This window comes from Solanum lycopersicum, chromosome 1 (genome assembly GCF_036512215.1).
Source record: "Solanum lycopersicum chromosome 1, SLM_r2.1".
NCBI classification, from domain to species: domain Eukaryota; kingdom Viridiplantae; phylum Streptophyta; class Magnoliopsida; order Solanales; family Solanaceae; genus Solanum; species Solanum lycopersicum.
In genome coordinates, this window is record NC_090800.1 from 75,267,706 (window position 1) to 75,284,958 (window position 17,253).

Consider the following 17,253-nt stretch of genomic DNA (forward strand, 5'->3'; position numbering starts at 1 on the left):
CCACACGCCGACCCTATCGATGTTTTTCAAAGCCACACAAATCAACATGCTTATTCAGGTCGGGTTGAAAAATCTTTTTCTTAAATTTCGGGTTAGGCCAGGCCAGCCCAACGGGCTTAAACCATATTGACGACTCTATTTATGATTGATTTGCTCTCCTTTTTAGTCAGACCCAAAAAATACATTTCTTTATTAAGTAACAATTTAACTTTAAAATATTCATTTTATCGTTAATGAAATGATTTATAACCACTCAAATTTCTATCATTTATTTAAGATCAAAAGTTTTAAAAATCGCTCTTCTATTTTTAAACTCCGTGTCAAAATATATCACATAAAATGAGACAGTGACAATAATAATCAAATCTAAAATTTTAAAATATTATTAGTAAAGCTTGTTGATAAAATGAAACTCCTAATAAAAATTATGTGTCTTATAAAATTAAATAGTGTCATACTTTTTTAGTAAACAATTTTTTTTATAAAGTCAAATAAATTCAATTGACTGAAAAAAGAAATACAAAGAATAACTTTAGTCAATTAACTTTAATAATAATTAATCCTATTGTGTAGTTTATTTTGTATAAGGGATTACCATTATACGAGACACTATAAGAAAACTACATTGTCAAACACATATAAGTTTAACAAAACGAATCACAAGAAATCTTATACATCCAATTATTACAAAGTGCCCAAACACAAAGTTTGAACATTATTATAATTCAATACATTAATTAAAACAACTTAGGTCCACACTACCTAAGCAATTGAAGTGAAATTAAAATTGGCACATGTAGTTTGTCTAAAAAGGATTGAAGATGTGAATCCCAATCTTGATGCTGCATGATCAAATTGCAAAAGATTGTCTTCAATTGTATGTCCTCCAATCACAATTGAAGTCCTTGCATTAACACCACCATCCAAAACTCCAAGACACAAGACATTTTCACTAACTTGTACCATTGAATTAGCTCCAAAAATAGTCCAAACAACATTTGCATTTTGTAAAACAAGATCAATTGATGGCACTGCTGGTCCAACTCTTGTACTTCCAATATCTCTTGAATCAAAACAAACCCTAAATGGCGCCACGACCGCGACCCTAGTCACATTAGCTAGTTCCTTCACAAAGAAATTTGTGATAGCATTGTATAGTGAAGTCTCCAAGATTGTGTAAGGATTTACTGTGCTGATTTTTGTTCCACCAACACCTTGATTGTCAATTGACAACAAAGTTGTGTTTATTGGTACAACTTTTTGGTTAATCTTAATGGATTTTACACCAATAAAGTATTCAGATGATGGTTGACCTGATGAAAAGGCTGAGGCTGTACTTACTGGATTTATAAAAAGTGGAGTGTATTGAAAGTCATTATTTGAGAATTGTCTATTAGGTAAGAAAAAATAAGGACCATCTCCAAAAAGTACCACACCTTTAGAGTTACTACTAGAAGTCAAACAAAGAGCAAATTTTCTAGGAAAACTAAATTCAGCTGAGAATTGAGAAGGAAGAGATATTTTTGTTCTTCCAAGACCAGCCATACCCTTAACACCACTAGCAAGACCTTGTAAAAGAAATGTAGCACCACAAACAAAAAGGAAATTTTTATCACTAACGCTCCTACCAGGATTTTTTCCATTAGATGATTCTACTGACACAACATCAGAAGCTAACTCTCCACTAGTAGCGGTCCCAGTAACCGTGTTGTCAGGAAGTAGACCACACGTGTTATTATTACAACCCGGTCTAGGTGGAGAAAAGCATTCTCCACAACCAGACGCTCCGCCCAGTGAACACTGGGCGGAGCCACACCGGGCCGGTTTATAAGAGGAAGAAACATAACCTTGATCACAATCTACCCATAAAAATTGGCCACCAAGATCAAGAGTTAAACTTATAGGGACAAGAGGTGTTCTTTGTTGGATTTGTGTAAGGTATTGGAGAGTTGAAGCATCTTTTGTGACTGGGATAATTAGGCCTTTGGGACGGAATGAAGTTTGATTTTGAGCTATAGTTGAAGTAATGAAAAGAAGAGAACACAAAAGAATGGCATGTAAACAATTAGAAGAAGCCATGATTTAATTTATTTGTTGTGTGATGGTGTTGTAATATTAGAGGAAAATAATAGAGTTTATATAGTTTTGAAAAATACATTAAAAATAATATAATGATGATAGAATACGTGCAAGCTTAGAGCGTCTATGATAATGAGTTTTATTTGCCAACTCAATAAAAAATCTAGAAGCGTAGAGGCTTTGATTTTTGACTTTGTTTGCTTGATTTGACTTTAATTTATCATTTCATTAATTTTATTTTTCATTGAAATTGAAATCTAGATATGCCTTACAAAATTCACACCGACATTATCTTGAACAGTAATTGCCTGGATCTATTGTGCGTGTCAAAGATTATGTATAATATTAAAGTGAATTATTATACTGAGATGGAGCTAGTGAATAGTGAAGATTCATATAATTGATTCTTGCCGTTTATATTATATTAAGACATATCGTAATTTTTAAATTTTTTTTTATTTTTTTTAATTATTATGTTGTAGGCATCAACTAACCAGGGGCTAAAAATATATTTAAGTCATAGGTTCAAACTTCAAAATATTTGATAATATTATAAATGTTTGTACTTTGAAAAAATAATCCTTTTAAGATAAGGAAGATGCTAAATGGTTATAATTTGAAAGAGATGCTCCTGAGCTATGCTCACTTTGAAGTTTGAACTATCAATTTATTTTAATTAAAAAGATAAATCTTTTGACTATATATTATCAAAGACGTGTGTAGTTCAAAGTTTGAAATTCTAAAAGCAAATTTAAATAATGGTCTAAAATGACAAAGATATGTTGTAAAATATATATTAAAATTTTATAAAAACAAAACTACTGCTCACTTGCTCGTAAAGGTGATAAAGTTAGCTCGTGAAATTATTCCTCATTCAATTTAATCAAGTTTGAACAGATTATTGATCCTTAATTTATTGGTACAGTTTATTTCAATTAGTCTAAAGTGATTCATGAGAATTTTTGTCATTATATTTTTATGAAAGAACAAATTAAAATAATTAAATATTAGTAAAAGTTGAGTGAGTTGAGTTATGATCAACATTTTAGATTGTTTTTATCCAAACTCATTTTAGCCCCAGTAATTTTTCAAAGAATCAATAACTCGTTTAATTATTAATTCAACTCATTTAAATTTATTTAAATTCAGTTCAATTCGTTTATATGTTTGTATTGACTTCCTCAAATTTCAAAAGATATAATTTTATTAATGGTAATTAACTGTGGTTGAGATACACATACTCTTCGCCAATCAAAACATTACACTATATAGCTAGACAAAAAATTTTATTTATATATATTACATATTATCACTTCTTAGTTAAAATTTTGAATCTGTCAATAGTATAATTAACGCTTTAGTTCTTTATTTAAAACAGAAATATATGTATTATTTTTCATATTTTATTTATTTATTCTCAATACGTAATAGGTGACGCTTATACAATGTGTTGTGATGAAGCAAATCCCTTGTTTTTAGCCTTTGAATTCCTCCCCCATTCTATTGCTATTTTTCAGTATAATTATTAACTTCCCAATGTGCTGTGGATATAAATAAACGCATCGATATTATAGGAAAATATTATTCTAATTGTCGGCACCAATATTATACGGTCAAATTATTACCCTAACTCGAAAAATAGTTCATTAAATGACCGACAGGAAAAAAAATGAATTTCTAGGTGAATTTTTACATCTTTATTGTAAAGATATTCATGATTTAGTTAAAATTGAATTAATTTAATTTAGTTATTTAATTTTGAATTTGTGTTAGTTTAATTTTAAATTTAAAAAGTTCATATTCTGATTTGATAGTATTAAAAATAAGTCAAAGAAAAATCAAACTATATTTTGTATACTTTCTTATAAAATATTTATATACCTCTAATAGGTTATTGAACTTTTAAGTCACATTTCTTAAAAACAAAATTTATGAATCCAAACTCATTTATTCAAAACATAACTAAAAGATTTACCTTTAAAAATTGTTCTTAACAACTTTGTTTGCTTTAAAATTTTTAGAGCTTAATCTATTCTTTTTCAAAATTCAAAAAAAGTTATATAGTGACCACACTAAAAGATTAAATAACGAATTATACGATAGGGGCATATATATATATATATATATATATATATATATATATATATATCTACACACACATTAAGTTTTTTAAAAATTAGAAGAAAAAAAAAACTAACAAAATTAACAATAATCAAGCCAATAAATATGAATTATATTTAAATTTAATAATTAAAAATTCATTAAATTATTTTAATTTCAACGAGAAAGGAATACAAACCGAAGATGAATACCCCTTCTTCTAGCTTCTAGAATACACTTTCTCGAATCTCAACATTAATACTTGTTCTGTCTGTATTACTATTCCTTTCAGTTTGTTTAAAATGAGTAATTTTTTTTTTATAATATAATTTCAATTTTTCATAAGGTATATTTAAGATTACATAATTAAAAGAACAGTTTTATATATTTGATATAATTTTATTTTAGGATAATAAAAATCAAAAGTATTTTTTATTTTTTTAAACTCTATATTAAGTTAAAATAGGTTATTCTTTTTAAAACGGAGGAATAATTCCTCAAGTAATTGTGATTTGTGGATTTTTAATTATTACTCTTGTCGTTTCAAACTATTTACTATATCTACTTTTTAATAAATTGTTTAAGAAAGTATTAATTAAATTTTTTGTATAAATTGTTTGAGGATTTATCCATATATTCATCATTCATAATTTCCCTATATAATCATTCATGTTTTAGAAATTATCTAGGAATATTATTTATGTTTGTTTTAGGACTATAACATTGTAAAAAAAATTTCGTAGAAATTGTATAAAACCTTTTTATATTCTTATGTAAATATGAGGCTAAATTTATTGGTGGCCTCCTAAAATTGACACCAAGTTTCATATAGACACTTTAACTAGACGATGTTCATTTTAGACATTTTAACAAGGATCCTATTATATCATTTTGACACTTTTTGCTGAGTTGGCATATTATGTGTGTTACACTGTATTTGAGAGCGTGAAAAACATAATTTTAAGTCCTACACTACCTTATACCACATTTCCTTCTCCATATACCACTACCTTGCCACCATTATATATTCAACTTTCTCATTTCTTTGTCATTTCTTGATATGAAAAATTAAATTAATTATATATATTAACAAAAATAATTTAAGAAAGGACCAAAAATGTGTCTAGAGCATATATCTTCTTCATGATATCAAATTTTATCACCTAAGTTTTTTCATATATAGTTTCATTGCCGAAAAGTTCACCAAATCTTTCAAATATTTGTTGGTCTATTTTCACCTCTCTTTATTTGAGTTAATTCTTTTAGGATTCAATTTTTGAAATACTAATTTTCTACTTCTCAAAGCTTTTAACTTTTTCTATTTTGATAAACCCATTTCATGTAAATTCATAAATAGATCTGATTTAATCATGGAAAAAAACTTTTGTCGTACTTTGAAACTTTCAAAACAAGCAGTTCCAATGTTGAAGGTGATTGAAGAAAAAAGAAGATGAATTTGAAAGATTGAAGAGATGGAAATAGTATGATAGTTAGGCTATGAAAATTTGCTTATAACCCAAATTGGTTATATAGATTTGTAGAAAAAAATGAGAGTAATGATAATCTTCAAACTTGAAGAAGAAGGCATCAAAATAATAAGGATTAATTAGAGGAGGAGGAGATGTGGAAATGGTGGAGGAGAAAAATAAAGGTGTTGTAGATTTTTTTTTTCTTTCCCTTTTTCTTCTTTATTGAGATGTGTTTTTAAATTAATTAATTAAATAGTTTTAAAATAGATTTTTATTCAGAATATATATTTTTTAATATATATGCCACATGACATTATTTTTTGTTACTTTGACACGTTATCGACAAGTCTAATACACACATTTTATATATTTGGTTTGGTTGTCAAAAACGTGTTAATATGACACAATGTCGCCTTATTTAAGATGTTTAAAATAATAAGGCCTATTTGAAGTGTCTAAGTGAAAAATTGATAACAACTTTAGGTGACTATGGGTGGATTAGGCCTAAATATGAAGTTGTTCTTCAACATCCACCATGAAAGGCATTGCCCAAGAAATCTTCTATTTCTTGAACTTTTTTAGAAAATGGAGGCTTACGATCTTGCAACGTGGCATTTTTACATTGATTTTGGGATATATTTTTTAATTCACGCGCTCCCAAGACGTGATATTACACTTGCTCTAAGAATGAGTTACAATAGTGTTTATAATCCTCAGAAAATAATTTCGTTCGATAATAGAAGACTCATAAAGTTAAGATATCTTTTTGAAAATTCAAGACAATTTTAATGGTGATTTTATATTTTTTTCTTTGAAAAATGATATATATTTCAGTTTAAACTAGAATATGACTACATGATTATAACTTCTTTCATGCTACTAATTCAAGGTATTGCATAAAAGGGTAAATTATGTGAAATGACAAATATTTAGAGTATATTATGTAATATAAATAAAATTTCAATTATTATTTGTAGCTACATTTTCGCAAAAATTTGCTATTCGGTTTACTACTGGTTTAAATTCAAAATTTGTATAATTGAGTCATTGATTGTATAAATTAAGAATTTATATAATTTGATTTTTAATTGTATAAATGCCGAATTTGTATATGCTTATCCTAATTATTTGTATACATTAAAATCACAAGATTAAAGGACAATTTTGCACATATGACATAACTTTCATTTAGGATCACAAAATTCAATAATCTTCTTCTATTTCTTTAACTCCTTGTCAAGTCAAACTAGGTCACTCTTTTTGAAATGAAATCAGTTATTACTCTATTTGTATAATGGCAAGCTAATATACAGACGGGGTTCTATAAAATTCCTAGTGTATAATACAAATTTTCTATTTATATATGAAAAGCAAAGTATAAAAACAGACAAGCAAAACATACAAATCGCCTTCGTTATATATTTGCAAGCGAAATATACAATCGCAACCTCTAAAGCGAACTGAACTATAGTTATCGAATGTGATTATCGAAAGTATAGGTATAGAACCTTATTATGTCTATTAACTTTGATATTTCTGAAATTTACAGCACAATTTGATCTAATTAATCATAACCAATTAGTTAACATGTTGATTAACCGTATTCTGAAACAAACAAATTATTGTCTAATCAAATTATCTGTTAAACCCTAAAAAAACATCAAAAGATATAAGCAAATTCACTATTTGTTTTATGTCAATCAATACGTGGAGTAACTCTCAATATAACAGTATAAAGTACGAAACAATACATCAACTCAATAGCAAAGGAACATAGTGAAAATTAGAATTATAACATAGTGGACATAGTAAAAATGTTTCTTACATATCAAAACTTTCTCACAACTCAAAAAAATGAGTCAAGAAACACTATCTCACAATAAACTAGTACTCCTCTAATATACTAAGATTGGCCTAAGTTATGATTATCTATAATTAAGAGCCAATACATGTTCTTAACACAACTATACAAAAGGGAATTGTCAATCTTTGGTTAAGGATTCATGTCAAGAATCAAAAGGTGAAGAATCCTTTGAGAACATGAAGTCAGAACAGCTAGTTTCCACCATTGACAATGAAGAAGTAAATCCAAGCATAGAAGTTCCCAAATTAAACTCCAAAAGATTATCCTCCAATTGGTGACCCCCTATAACAATTGATGCCTTTTGGTTAGCCCCTCCATCCAAGAATCCCAAACACATCACTTCATCACTCACTTTCACCATTGAATTACTCTCATAAATCCTCCACTTAACCATCTCACTTTGCAACACAAGATCAACACTTGGCACATTTAGTCCCTCCTCTAGTTTTGTGCTAAAGCAAAGCCCAAATGGTGCTATAGGTTCTACTTTAGTCAATCCCATGGAAAAACCAAATCTTTCATAAGCTTCAACAAATGTCTTGTAAATTGAGGTCTTCATAGTTGTAAAAGGGGAAATGGTACTAATTCTTGTCCCTCCTTGACCTTCCCCATCCATGGTAAGCAAAGTTGTGTTCAAAGATAGTTTCTTTCCATTAATTTTGAGGGATTTAACATTTATGTAATACTCTTCTGAAACCCCATTTCTAGATGAAATCAAAGGTGTATAAAGCATGGATCTTGAAACATCATGGCTCAAAAGTGACAAATAAGGACTTTCACCAGAAATTATAGCACCATTTGAAGAAGACAAACAAATAGCAAATTTCCTTTGAAAACCAAATGTATCAGACAACTGAGATGGCAATGCAATTCTTGAATTTCCTAGCCCCAACATACCTTTAGCACCTCTAGCAAGTCCTTGTAACAGAGTAGATGATGTACAAGAAAACAAGAACTGATGAATTGAAGCAACTGAGCCCGTTTTCAACTCATCAATAAACTCCACAGCAAACATATCCTCTGCTAATTCCCCTGTTGCAGCTAATCTTGTAAAGGGGTTTTCTGATTTCAAACCACAGATCTTGTTGTCATTAGTACAACCATTAGGCTTAGCCATGGAACATTTGAGTGAATTACAAGGTACAAGTTTTTGACTTGAAGAATCAGAAGTCAACCCACAATCAGCCCATAGAAATGAACCTTCAAGATCTACAACTAATTTGATGGGAGCACGATGAGTAGCACCCATGTAGAGTTGAGTAACATATTGAAAAGTAGATGGATCTTTGTTTACAGGGAGAATAATGGCTTTTGGTAAAAAGGGTCCATGAGAAACACAGAATGAAACCAAGAAAAAGAAAGGGAAGAGAGGAAGGAATTGAACTAGTGAAGCCATTTTTTGAGTTTCAAGATTCAAGAAAGAGTGTTAAAGAGAAAAACCCTATAAAAACATGTGCAGTTTTGACTGTGAGATGCTGCGGAGAGGCGCCACAGTTGGTGTGGAAGGTAAATAATGGCTGTTAAAAAAAAAGTGTGGATAAGGCCCAAGCAAAAATGTTTAATGTCATCATCTTTGCTGAGTAGGTTTACATGGTTTAATATCCGTCTCGAATAACTTGTGTATAATTTAATTAATTTTACGAGATATTTGTCATCTACTACAAAAACTCTTTTGTCTATGTTAAAATTTGAATCAAGAAGAAAAATATTTTATTTACAAACTAAAATATTCTAAAATCTTACTTCAAAGTCTATTTATTCTTTATTATTTTCTAAAGTTAGAAAGAATTATCAACATTTAATTTATAAAATTTAAAAATCAAATTAAATTAAGACTAAAAATCAATTTCGATATAAACTAGCCCAAATAATTCCTAATTAGATATAATATAACTAATCAAAAACAACTTAGATATTTTTTTTGCAATGCCCCACCAATGAAAAAAGGACAGAAATGTCATTTTTTTTATTGTCCAAGGTGAACTTTTAAAAAGTTTTTTACAAGTATTTGTTTATTGTGGCCAATTAAAAAGCAAAGTATTTTGGCATGTGAAAGATAGACTTTTTTTAAAAAAAAAAATTATAGTTATTGGAGATGCATACGTGGGAAGGGAATATATCCAAATTCCAAAAGCATATCCAATTGCTAGAAAGATGGTAATTTTTGTTCTTATCACTTATGTACCCCTCATTTTCATTATCTAAAATATATACTTTTTCTTTATAAGAATATGCTCCCACCTATCCATATTATTTAATACTCAAGTTTGTCAATAATTATTAAGAAATAATAGTAATAATAATGCCACAAAAGTAATTAAAAACTTTTGTTAAATATCTGCCATGTGAATAAAATGGCTGTATATATTATTATTAATAATCAAATAAATTATAAAAAAAAAAAAAAAACAGAGCATTTTTGGTTACTGCGGAGAGGCGCCACAGCTGGTGGAACTTTATTAAAATTAAAAGATAAAATATGGATAAGGACAACGAGGTGTCTAGTCAGCTATGACAAGTTTATTTTATTTTTTTCGGTTTTTGGTCAAAAAAAAGAGATAAAATATTTTCAATGCTTCCTATTTTTATTTTACTATATATATTAAATTATAAACATACCTTACTTATAAAAGAATAATAAGGAAAAAAAATAAGGGCCAATATAAAGGGTGGTTATTGTTTAGTGTGCAGAGTAAGCTATTTTAAAGAATTTGATACTCTTTCTTATTACCAAAAAGGCTCAATAATTTTGAAAACTTTTTTTTTAAATGAAATATTATTAAAAATGAAAGTAAAATAAAATACACTTTAGGTGGTTCACAACTCCACATTACTAGAGTTGTCAATATGACATGTTTGACATTTTACGGTCAGGTCGAGTTAGTCTATTTTTAGTGTGGGTCAGAAAACGGTCAGCGCAACTCACAAATACGTGGGCTACAGATTTTTCGGGTCCGTTAACTTTTATAAAAAATATATATTTTTAGAATTATTAAAATTAAATTATATATTATAATTTAAAAATATTATCATAAATATCGACAAAACAATATTATATAATGTTAATGTTACTACTTTTTAATCAAATTCACAAATAAAATTATCGTTATAATATTTATTAAGGTTTTTTAAGTAAAAATATAAATATCTAAATAGAAATAATAACCTAATTGTTTTGAGTTTGGACTTTCTTTACTTTTAAATTTTAATATAATATTATATTTTTTAATTAATTTTTATTTATTCACGGGCCAGCCCTATCGATATTTCTCAAGTCCCACAAATCAACCTATTAAATCCAGGATTAGACCAGGCCGGCCCAACAAGTCTAACTCATATTAACGACTCTAGACATTTAGTAATCTTCCACTTCTTTTCGCTCTACCCTTAAGAATGCTTAAATAAAGTATATTAATAATTTTTAAAATAAATTTTTTTATTTATATACAAATCTATTTTTAAGAATTCGATTAGGATTACAAAAGAAATTTTACGATCAAGCAAATCAGATAGGTGACTTATCTTCTTCCACGTCATAAATTGTCCTACTCTTTTCTCTAATCTTCTTGCTATCCACACAATTTGATCATCTTATATATATTATTGAAGACCATATTTATTATATCAAAAACTAAAAAAATCTAATAAGATATTTTGGTCTTATCACTTATCTCCGCCTCATTTTATTCGATTTACTAGTATTCATTATTTTTGAATTTCTCATGTATTTTTATTTTAAAGTGGAGAACAGAGAACAATTTTATGTTTAAATTGTAACACGTTTCTTTTTTTTTTTTTTGAAATATACGCAAAGGTCAATAAAGTATACTAGCTCTATCAGAGTTTAAAGGGCTGGTCATGTGAATTTGGAATTCAAATTTAAAATTTATGTTTGTTTATGTATTTGAACAAAACTAGAGCTAAAATTTCAATTTTAAATATGTAACGTTATTATTAATTTTTAAAAATAAAACTGATCTTGTCTGGCAAAGATAACATAAAATTCTCACAGAACAAAAAGGAGGAAAATTAAAAATAAAGTAATTGGCGTTTAAATAACACGATGAATCTGGTCAATTAATTGGTTATGATACAGAATGAACCTGGTTCTTTAGTTGTTTATGATTCATATCATTAGTTAATTACTTTTGTGATGAGCTGATATAGTTTGTTAGAATTCGGTTACAAGATATTTTGATGCTATAAATAGCATCACATTCTCTTTTAAGGTTGAATGTGTTAGGAAAATTATACTTTCTATATCGAATTACTTGTTTACTTTTAAATTGACGTACCTATTAAGAAAATAATTAGTGGCATTGAGTTTATTATTTACCCCTATTAATTATGAAATAGATGAATTAAAAATTTAATATTTTCAAAAAAACATTCGTTTCTCAAATTAACTGAGGGTAATGATTGAATTTATTTTTTGTCATTTCTTAATTTGTTAAAATGGATAAGAATTAGAGATAACCATAAGAAGCAAAAATGGACAAGTAAATTGAGTTATAAGGAGTAGGAAATATAATTGAAGAAGAAGATGGCTGAAGCGTATAAAATCACTTTCTATAAACAGATATTATTCGTATATATATTGGAGAAAACACAAACAAATCCCTTCGGAAGACAACAAAGTCTTTTGTTTATACCTGTAGATTTTTTTTAGGCTACTTCTAGAGAGTCTTTATATTTATAAAACTTAGGAGATGACTTTTTCATAAGAGTCATGTTCTTTAATGAATATATGACTTTTTATAAGAGTCATGTTCTTTAATGAACAAATGAATTTTCATAATAGTCTCGTTCTTTCATGAATATACGTGTCTGTTCAATTAAAGACTTCTATATATTACAAAATATCCGACAATCACCAACTGGTTGTAATATTTCTCATGATATCATGCTACTAGAGAGTATCTTATAATATATTTGAACTTTTCGTTAGTGCAAGTACATTTTTTAAATTCTAACTAAGTAATTGATATTTTAAAAGATTAAACCACAACTCCATGTGTCAAAATAAAAAATATCACACACATAATATTATTTATAGCTTAGAAAACTCAGTATTTGCTTTAGCACGTTTATCGTCATGTCTTCATCCTTAATTCATGAATATATACAAGACCAATCCTTTAGATTGCTTGAAGCGACACCACTTCAATATACATATATGTGTCGTTGTAGTAGTTATTTACTAATTTTATAAAGAACTAATACAATCTCTGTTAAATAATCGCTACAATAAAAATAATTTTTAGCAACATTAAATATCATCATTATCTCAATAGCTTAGAATGGTTGCATCAGTTGTTGCCACAACATTTCAAAATCATATTTTTTCAACATTCCATTTCTTTTCAAGCATTTATATTCTTATTTCACTATGGAATTCAAGTCTACTTTGATGGAAAACTTATGGCACCTTCATACATGTTACAAAAATCAACTTATATGAATTTCATCATTATTATTAGAAGATTTACTATTTATGGACAAATGCACCAATTCATCTATGTATGAATGGTCATGTCTATACGAAAATTATCTTATAACAAACACTTCTTTTCATAAAAAGACACAATTTCAAGTGACACTACTTCATAAAATAACATAATATTTCTATGAAGGCTTATAGCCTAATATCATCACACAAATAGTTTAATTAATTAGTTATCGTTAAAATTATCAAATTGCAAATATAACTATCATATCAAATACATCAAAGATATATCTTGTGGCTGTTGAAGTAATAATTTATATCTTAAACTTCTTCAAATATTATTGACTATTAATTATAATTCAAAACTTGTGTGGACAACTATAAACTCATTCTTAATGTAGCCAGAGCCATCATATTCTAATCCCAAATGCCTATTAAATACTAGGGATATTACATCAAGACAACATTTTTACTTGATAAATTGATTATCTTCATTATCCATTGTTAACAAAAGCCCTTATGAGATGTTGTAAAGCAAACAACCAACCTTTGTCTCATTTGAGATTCATAGGTAGTCTTTGTTATGCATCTGCATTACCAAGAGTGTTTTCCATTTGCTTAACTGATGCGAAACACACGTGCTTCCTCAACTCCCTTTAAACCTCCTTTGGAACACACTGATCATCTGAGGTAAAGTGGTGAACTAGCTGATGAAGTTCGTAATGAACTTGTTCCTGAGGATGCAATGTTACCTCATTCACCTAATATATAAGGAGCCTCAAGAAAGTTTAGTACCGCCTTGAAGTCACATAACCTCATATGAAAGTTAGTCATGTGGTGTTGCCTTTCATAGATCCTTCTGTCAGAAGAATCACAATGATCATTCAACAACCTAAGGTTATGCTGGTGCTGCTGCTACTAGTCATAAACAAAGCAGCACTAGACATCCCCTGACCAATAATCTATTCTAAGACGATGTAACTCCATGTTATCAAAGTTCTTTTTCTAAATTTTCTGATTGTGTTTAGCCTAAATTCTTCAGGTAGTCAAAGATAAAGAGATGGGTTCAAGCTATGAAGTTAGAAGTTCAAGCTCACGAGGATAATAAAACCTCGATGATAGTTGATTTTTCAAGAAGGGAGAATAGTATTTGTTCAAAGTGGATGTATAAGATCAACTACCAAGTAAATGATGAAGTGGAGAAATTCAAAGAAAAGCTAGTAGCTAAGGGTTACAGTCTACAATCTAGAAGGCTTATACTAATATGTCACTTTTTGTCATGTTGCTAAGACGGTGACAGTAAGATGTGTTATTGTCTTCGCTATGTTTAAAGATTGGAATTTGTACCAAATAGATGTCTATAATGTTTTCCTACTAGGTGATCTAGATGAGAAACTGTACATGGAGATGCTTGAAGGGTTTAAAAAGTCAAGAAACACAAAGGATATGTAGATTATTCAAGTCATTGTATGGACTTAAGCAAGCATCTAGACAATGAAACATCAAATTTACTATTGCATTGTTAGTTGCTGATTTTAGTCAAAATGCACATGATTACTCACTGTTTATCCTGAAGAGGGATGGAGATTTACTGATTGTATTGGTCTATGTTGATGATTTACTTATCACTGGGAGCAATGCATAAATGATTATACTGATGCAAATAATAGTCTACACAAGCAGTTAAAATTGAAGCACCTAGGTGAGCTCAAATACTTTGTTTAGTATAGAGGTCTCGAGATCCTCAAAAGCTATTAACAACAATTCACTTTTTTCATGAAAGGATCAAGCATACGAAGATAGATTGTCACTTCATCAGGGACAAGATCAAGGCAGGGCTGGTTGAAAGTGTCTACTTTTCATACGTAAGAACACGTTACAGATTAGCTTACTAAAGGTTTAGGTCACACTCAACACTTGCATCTTATAAGCAAGCTGGGCGTCCTCAACATCTTGCACCCTTCAACTTGAAGGGGTGTGTTCAAATGCATCACATGATGAATTTGGTTATGATACATAACGAATCTAATCCCTTTAGTTAATTACTTTGTGATGAGTAGGTGTAGTTTGTTAGAATTTTATTACAAGATATTTTGTAGATTTGGGGCTATAAATAACACCACATTCTCTTTTGAGGTTGAATATACAACATATTGTGATCAATACAATTTTATTTCTCCTTTGAGTAATGTTTATTGAAAAGAAGTGGTACACCAACTAAACATTTACTGACATCTTGTGTAAATTCATTCCCTCGAAACCATCACAACTTGTTTTCCAATATTGCGACCAGAAAAGAGAGCAGTAGGTGCATTTTCGAGACCTTCAACTACGTCTTCTACGTACACAACGTCACCAGCCTTAATTTTTGGAACGATCATTTCTAAATATTTTGAATAAAGATGAAAGTAGTCGAAAATGACAAATCCTTCAATGCGGATTCGTTTTGAGATGATGTAAAATAAGTTGTGCACTCCTTCAGTCGGCTCAAGGTTGTACTGTGAGATCATCCCACACGCAGGAATACGACCATGGAGTTTCATATTCAGAAGAACTGCGTCAAGCATTTTCCCTCCAACGTTCTCAAAGTAAATGTCGATTCCATCGGGGAAGTACCTAATACAAATCATTTAATAATTAGTACCAAAGGTTCACTATACTTAATTAATCCCCTTGCTCCTTCCCAAAGATAGAGAGACAAATTACCATAAGCAAGATACATAGGTTAATTCACTACTAATCAGATCCAAACAAAGGAGATACAATTAATTATACAACATTCAAGGGTACTATAGCCTAGTCATCAACGAAGCATAGTTGAGAGTCATGAGGTTTCAGATTATCGAGAATGCAAAAAATTAAATATATCTGTCCTAATTCTTGGTGGATAGAACTGCCTGATATCGCGATGAAACTTACCTTTTCTTTACTTCCAGCACTACCAACAACATAACAACCCAACATCTTTGCAAATTGGCCAACAAGTTGACCCACAGCCCCAGAAGCAGCAGAAACAAAGACAGTTTCTCCCTTCTTAGGAGAGCAAATTTCATAAAAACCAACATAAGGCATCCCTTGCAAAACAATTAATGAGTTTTAATACACATTATAAAATTGAATTCACAATACAAATTGAATTTGTAATTAACTTACCTAAGATTCCAGTATAATAAGAAAGAGGGACATCTTTGTCATTGATTTTAAACAGATAATTCTGATGAGTAGTTGTTACAATACTATACTCTTCCCATCCAGTCATTCCCCAAACTAAGTCACCTTTTTTGAAATTTAAATCACCAGATTCCAAAACTTTTTACTCCAAATCGCTATTATAACAAAAATGAAAAAAAAATTATGCGAAACAGAGAATAATATAATTGTTACTATAACTATGTTATAGTTAAAAACACTTACAGAGCCAGGAGTGAACGAATCAATATAACTACCCTCTTGTTTTTTCATGCGTCCCCTCATGTAAGGGTCACATGACAAATAAAGATTCTTCAAAATCACAACATTAGAACCTTCTGGAACATTCAGTTTTATAGTGCTATTCTTCAATTCCATGTCTGATTCTTTAGGGTAAGTGTTTCAAAATGACTTGTTTGTTGCTAATTATCACTTCTTCTCCCATTTTCTCACTTAATTAATTTGCAGCTAATTCTTCTTAGTTGTTTAATGCGAATGTATGCCCTTTTAGAATGATCTGTTTATAATGTATATATAGAATGATCTGGAAGAACAAACATAACTGATGGCGTAAGCAATTTATTGGAAGAGAATTGTGTTTCAATTTTGATTCTCATGCTCGGTTGTATGATAGTGTTTTCGATAAGAATGACAAACAAAGCGGTGCGGTTTGGATAATTGTATATCCTTTAGATTAGACCTCTAATGTTTTGGTTTTTTTTTCATATTCAAACAAACATAAAGATGTATATAGATAGAAAAATAATGAATGATCATAAAAAATTAAGAAGAATTTGAAGAATGACGATGATAAACAAGGAAAATAAGATTATTTCACAAAAGAAGAGAGATAATTATGAAGATAAACATAGAAGTAGGATTATCAACTGAATTTTCTTTGTGCCAATTGGATAAATAAAAAAAATGGCACAGATTGATGGACAATAAAATAACACGACCTTAGTTATGCTTTGGAGCAGATAGATGTTGAGTTATGCTAATATCATGAATCACTAAAAAAAGATTCATGAGTTTCGATACCATAGAAGGCAGGGATGGACCCGCCTTGCCCAAAGAGTGTCAAAGCGAATAAATTTCAATATACA

The 17,253-nt window shown here is 29.1% G+C and overlaps 3 protein-coding genes across 3 annotated transcripts; all 3 read right to left on the reverse strand.

The window, feature by feature from the left end:
- Positions 1-643: 643 nt before the first annotated feature.
- Xegip (xyloglucan-specific fungal endoglucanase inhibitor protein precursor) lies at positions 644-2,106 on the reverse strand. Its single transcript, NM_001247320.2, has one exon. The coding sequence runs from the start codon at positions 2,077-2,079 to the stop codon at positions 763-765; it is 1,317 nt and encodes a 438-aa protein (NP_001234249.2). The 5' UTR covers positions 2,080-2,106; the 3' UTR covers positions 644-762.
- Positions 2,107-7,422: 5,316 nt separating this feature from the next.
- On the reverse strand, positions 7,423-10,100 carry LOC101255625 (probable aspartic proteinase GIP2). Its single transcript, XM_004229387.5, has one exon. The coding sequence runs from the start codon at positions 8,906-8,908 to the stop codon at positions 7,655-7,657; it is 1,254 nt and encodes a 417-aa protein (XP_004229435.1). The 5' UTR covers positions 8,909-10,100; the 3' UTR covers positions 7,423-7,654.
- A 4,966-nt stretch (positions 10,101-15,066) lies between these two features.
- On the reverse strand, positions 15,067-16,887 carry LOC101255918 (2-alkenal reductase (NADP(+)-dependent)-like). The gene is made up of 3 exons (XM_069299276.1): positions 16,373-16,887; positions 15,878-16,032; positions 15,067-15,574 (listed from the first exon to the last, which is right to left on the reverse strand). Exons 1-3 carry the CDS (start codon positions 16,523-16,525, stop codon positions 15,205-15,207), a joined length of 678 nt encoding a protein of 225 aa, XP_069155377.1. The 5' UTR covers positions 16,526-16,887; the 3' UTR covers positions 15,067-15,204.
- Between the last annotated feature and the right edge of the window lie 366 nt (positions 16,888-17,253).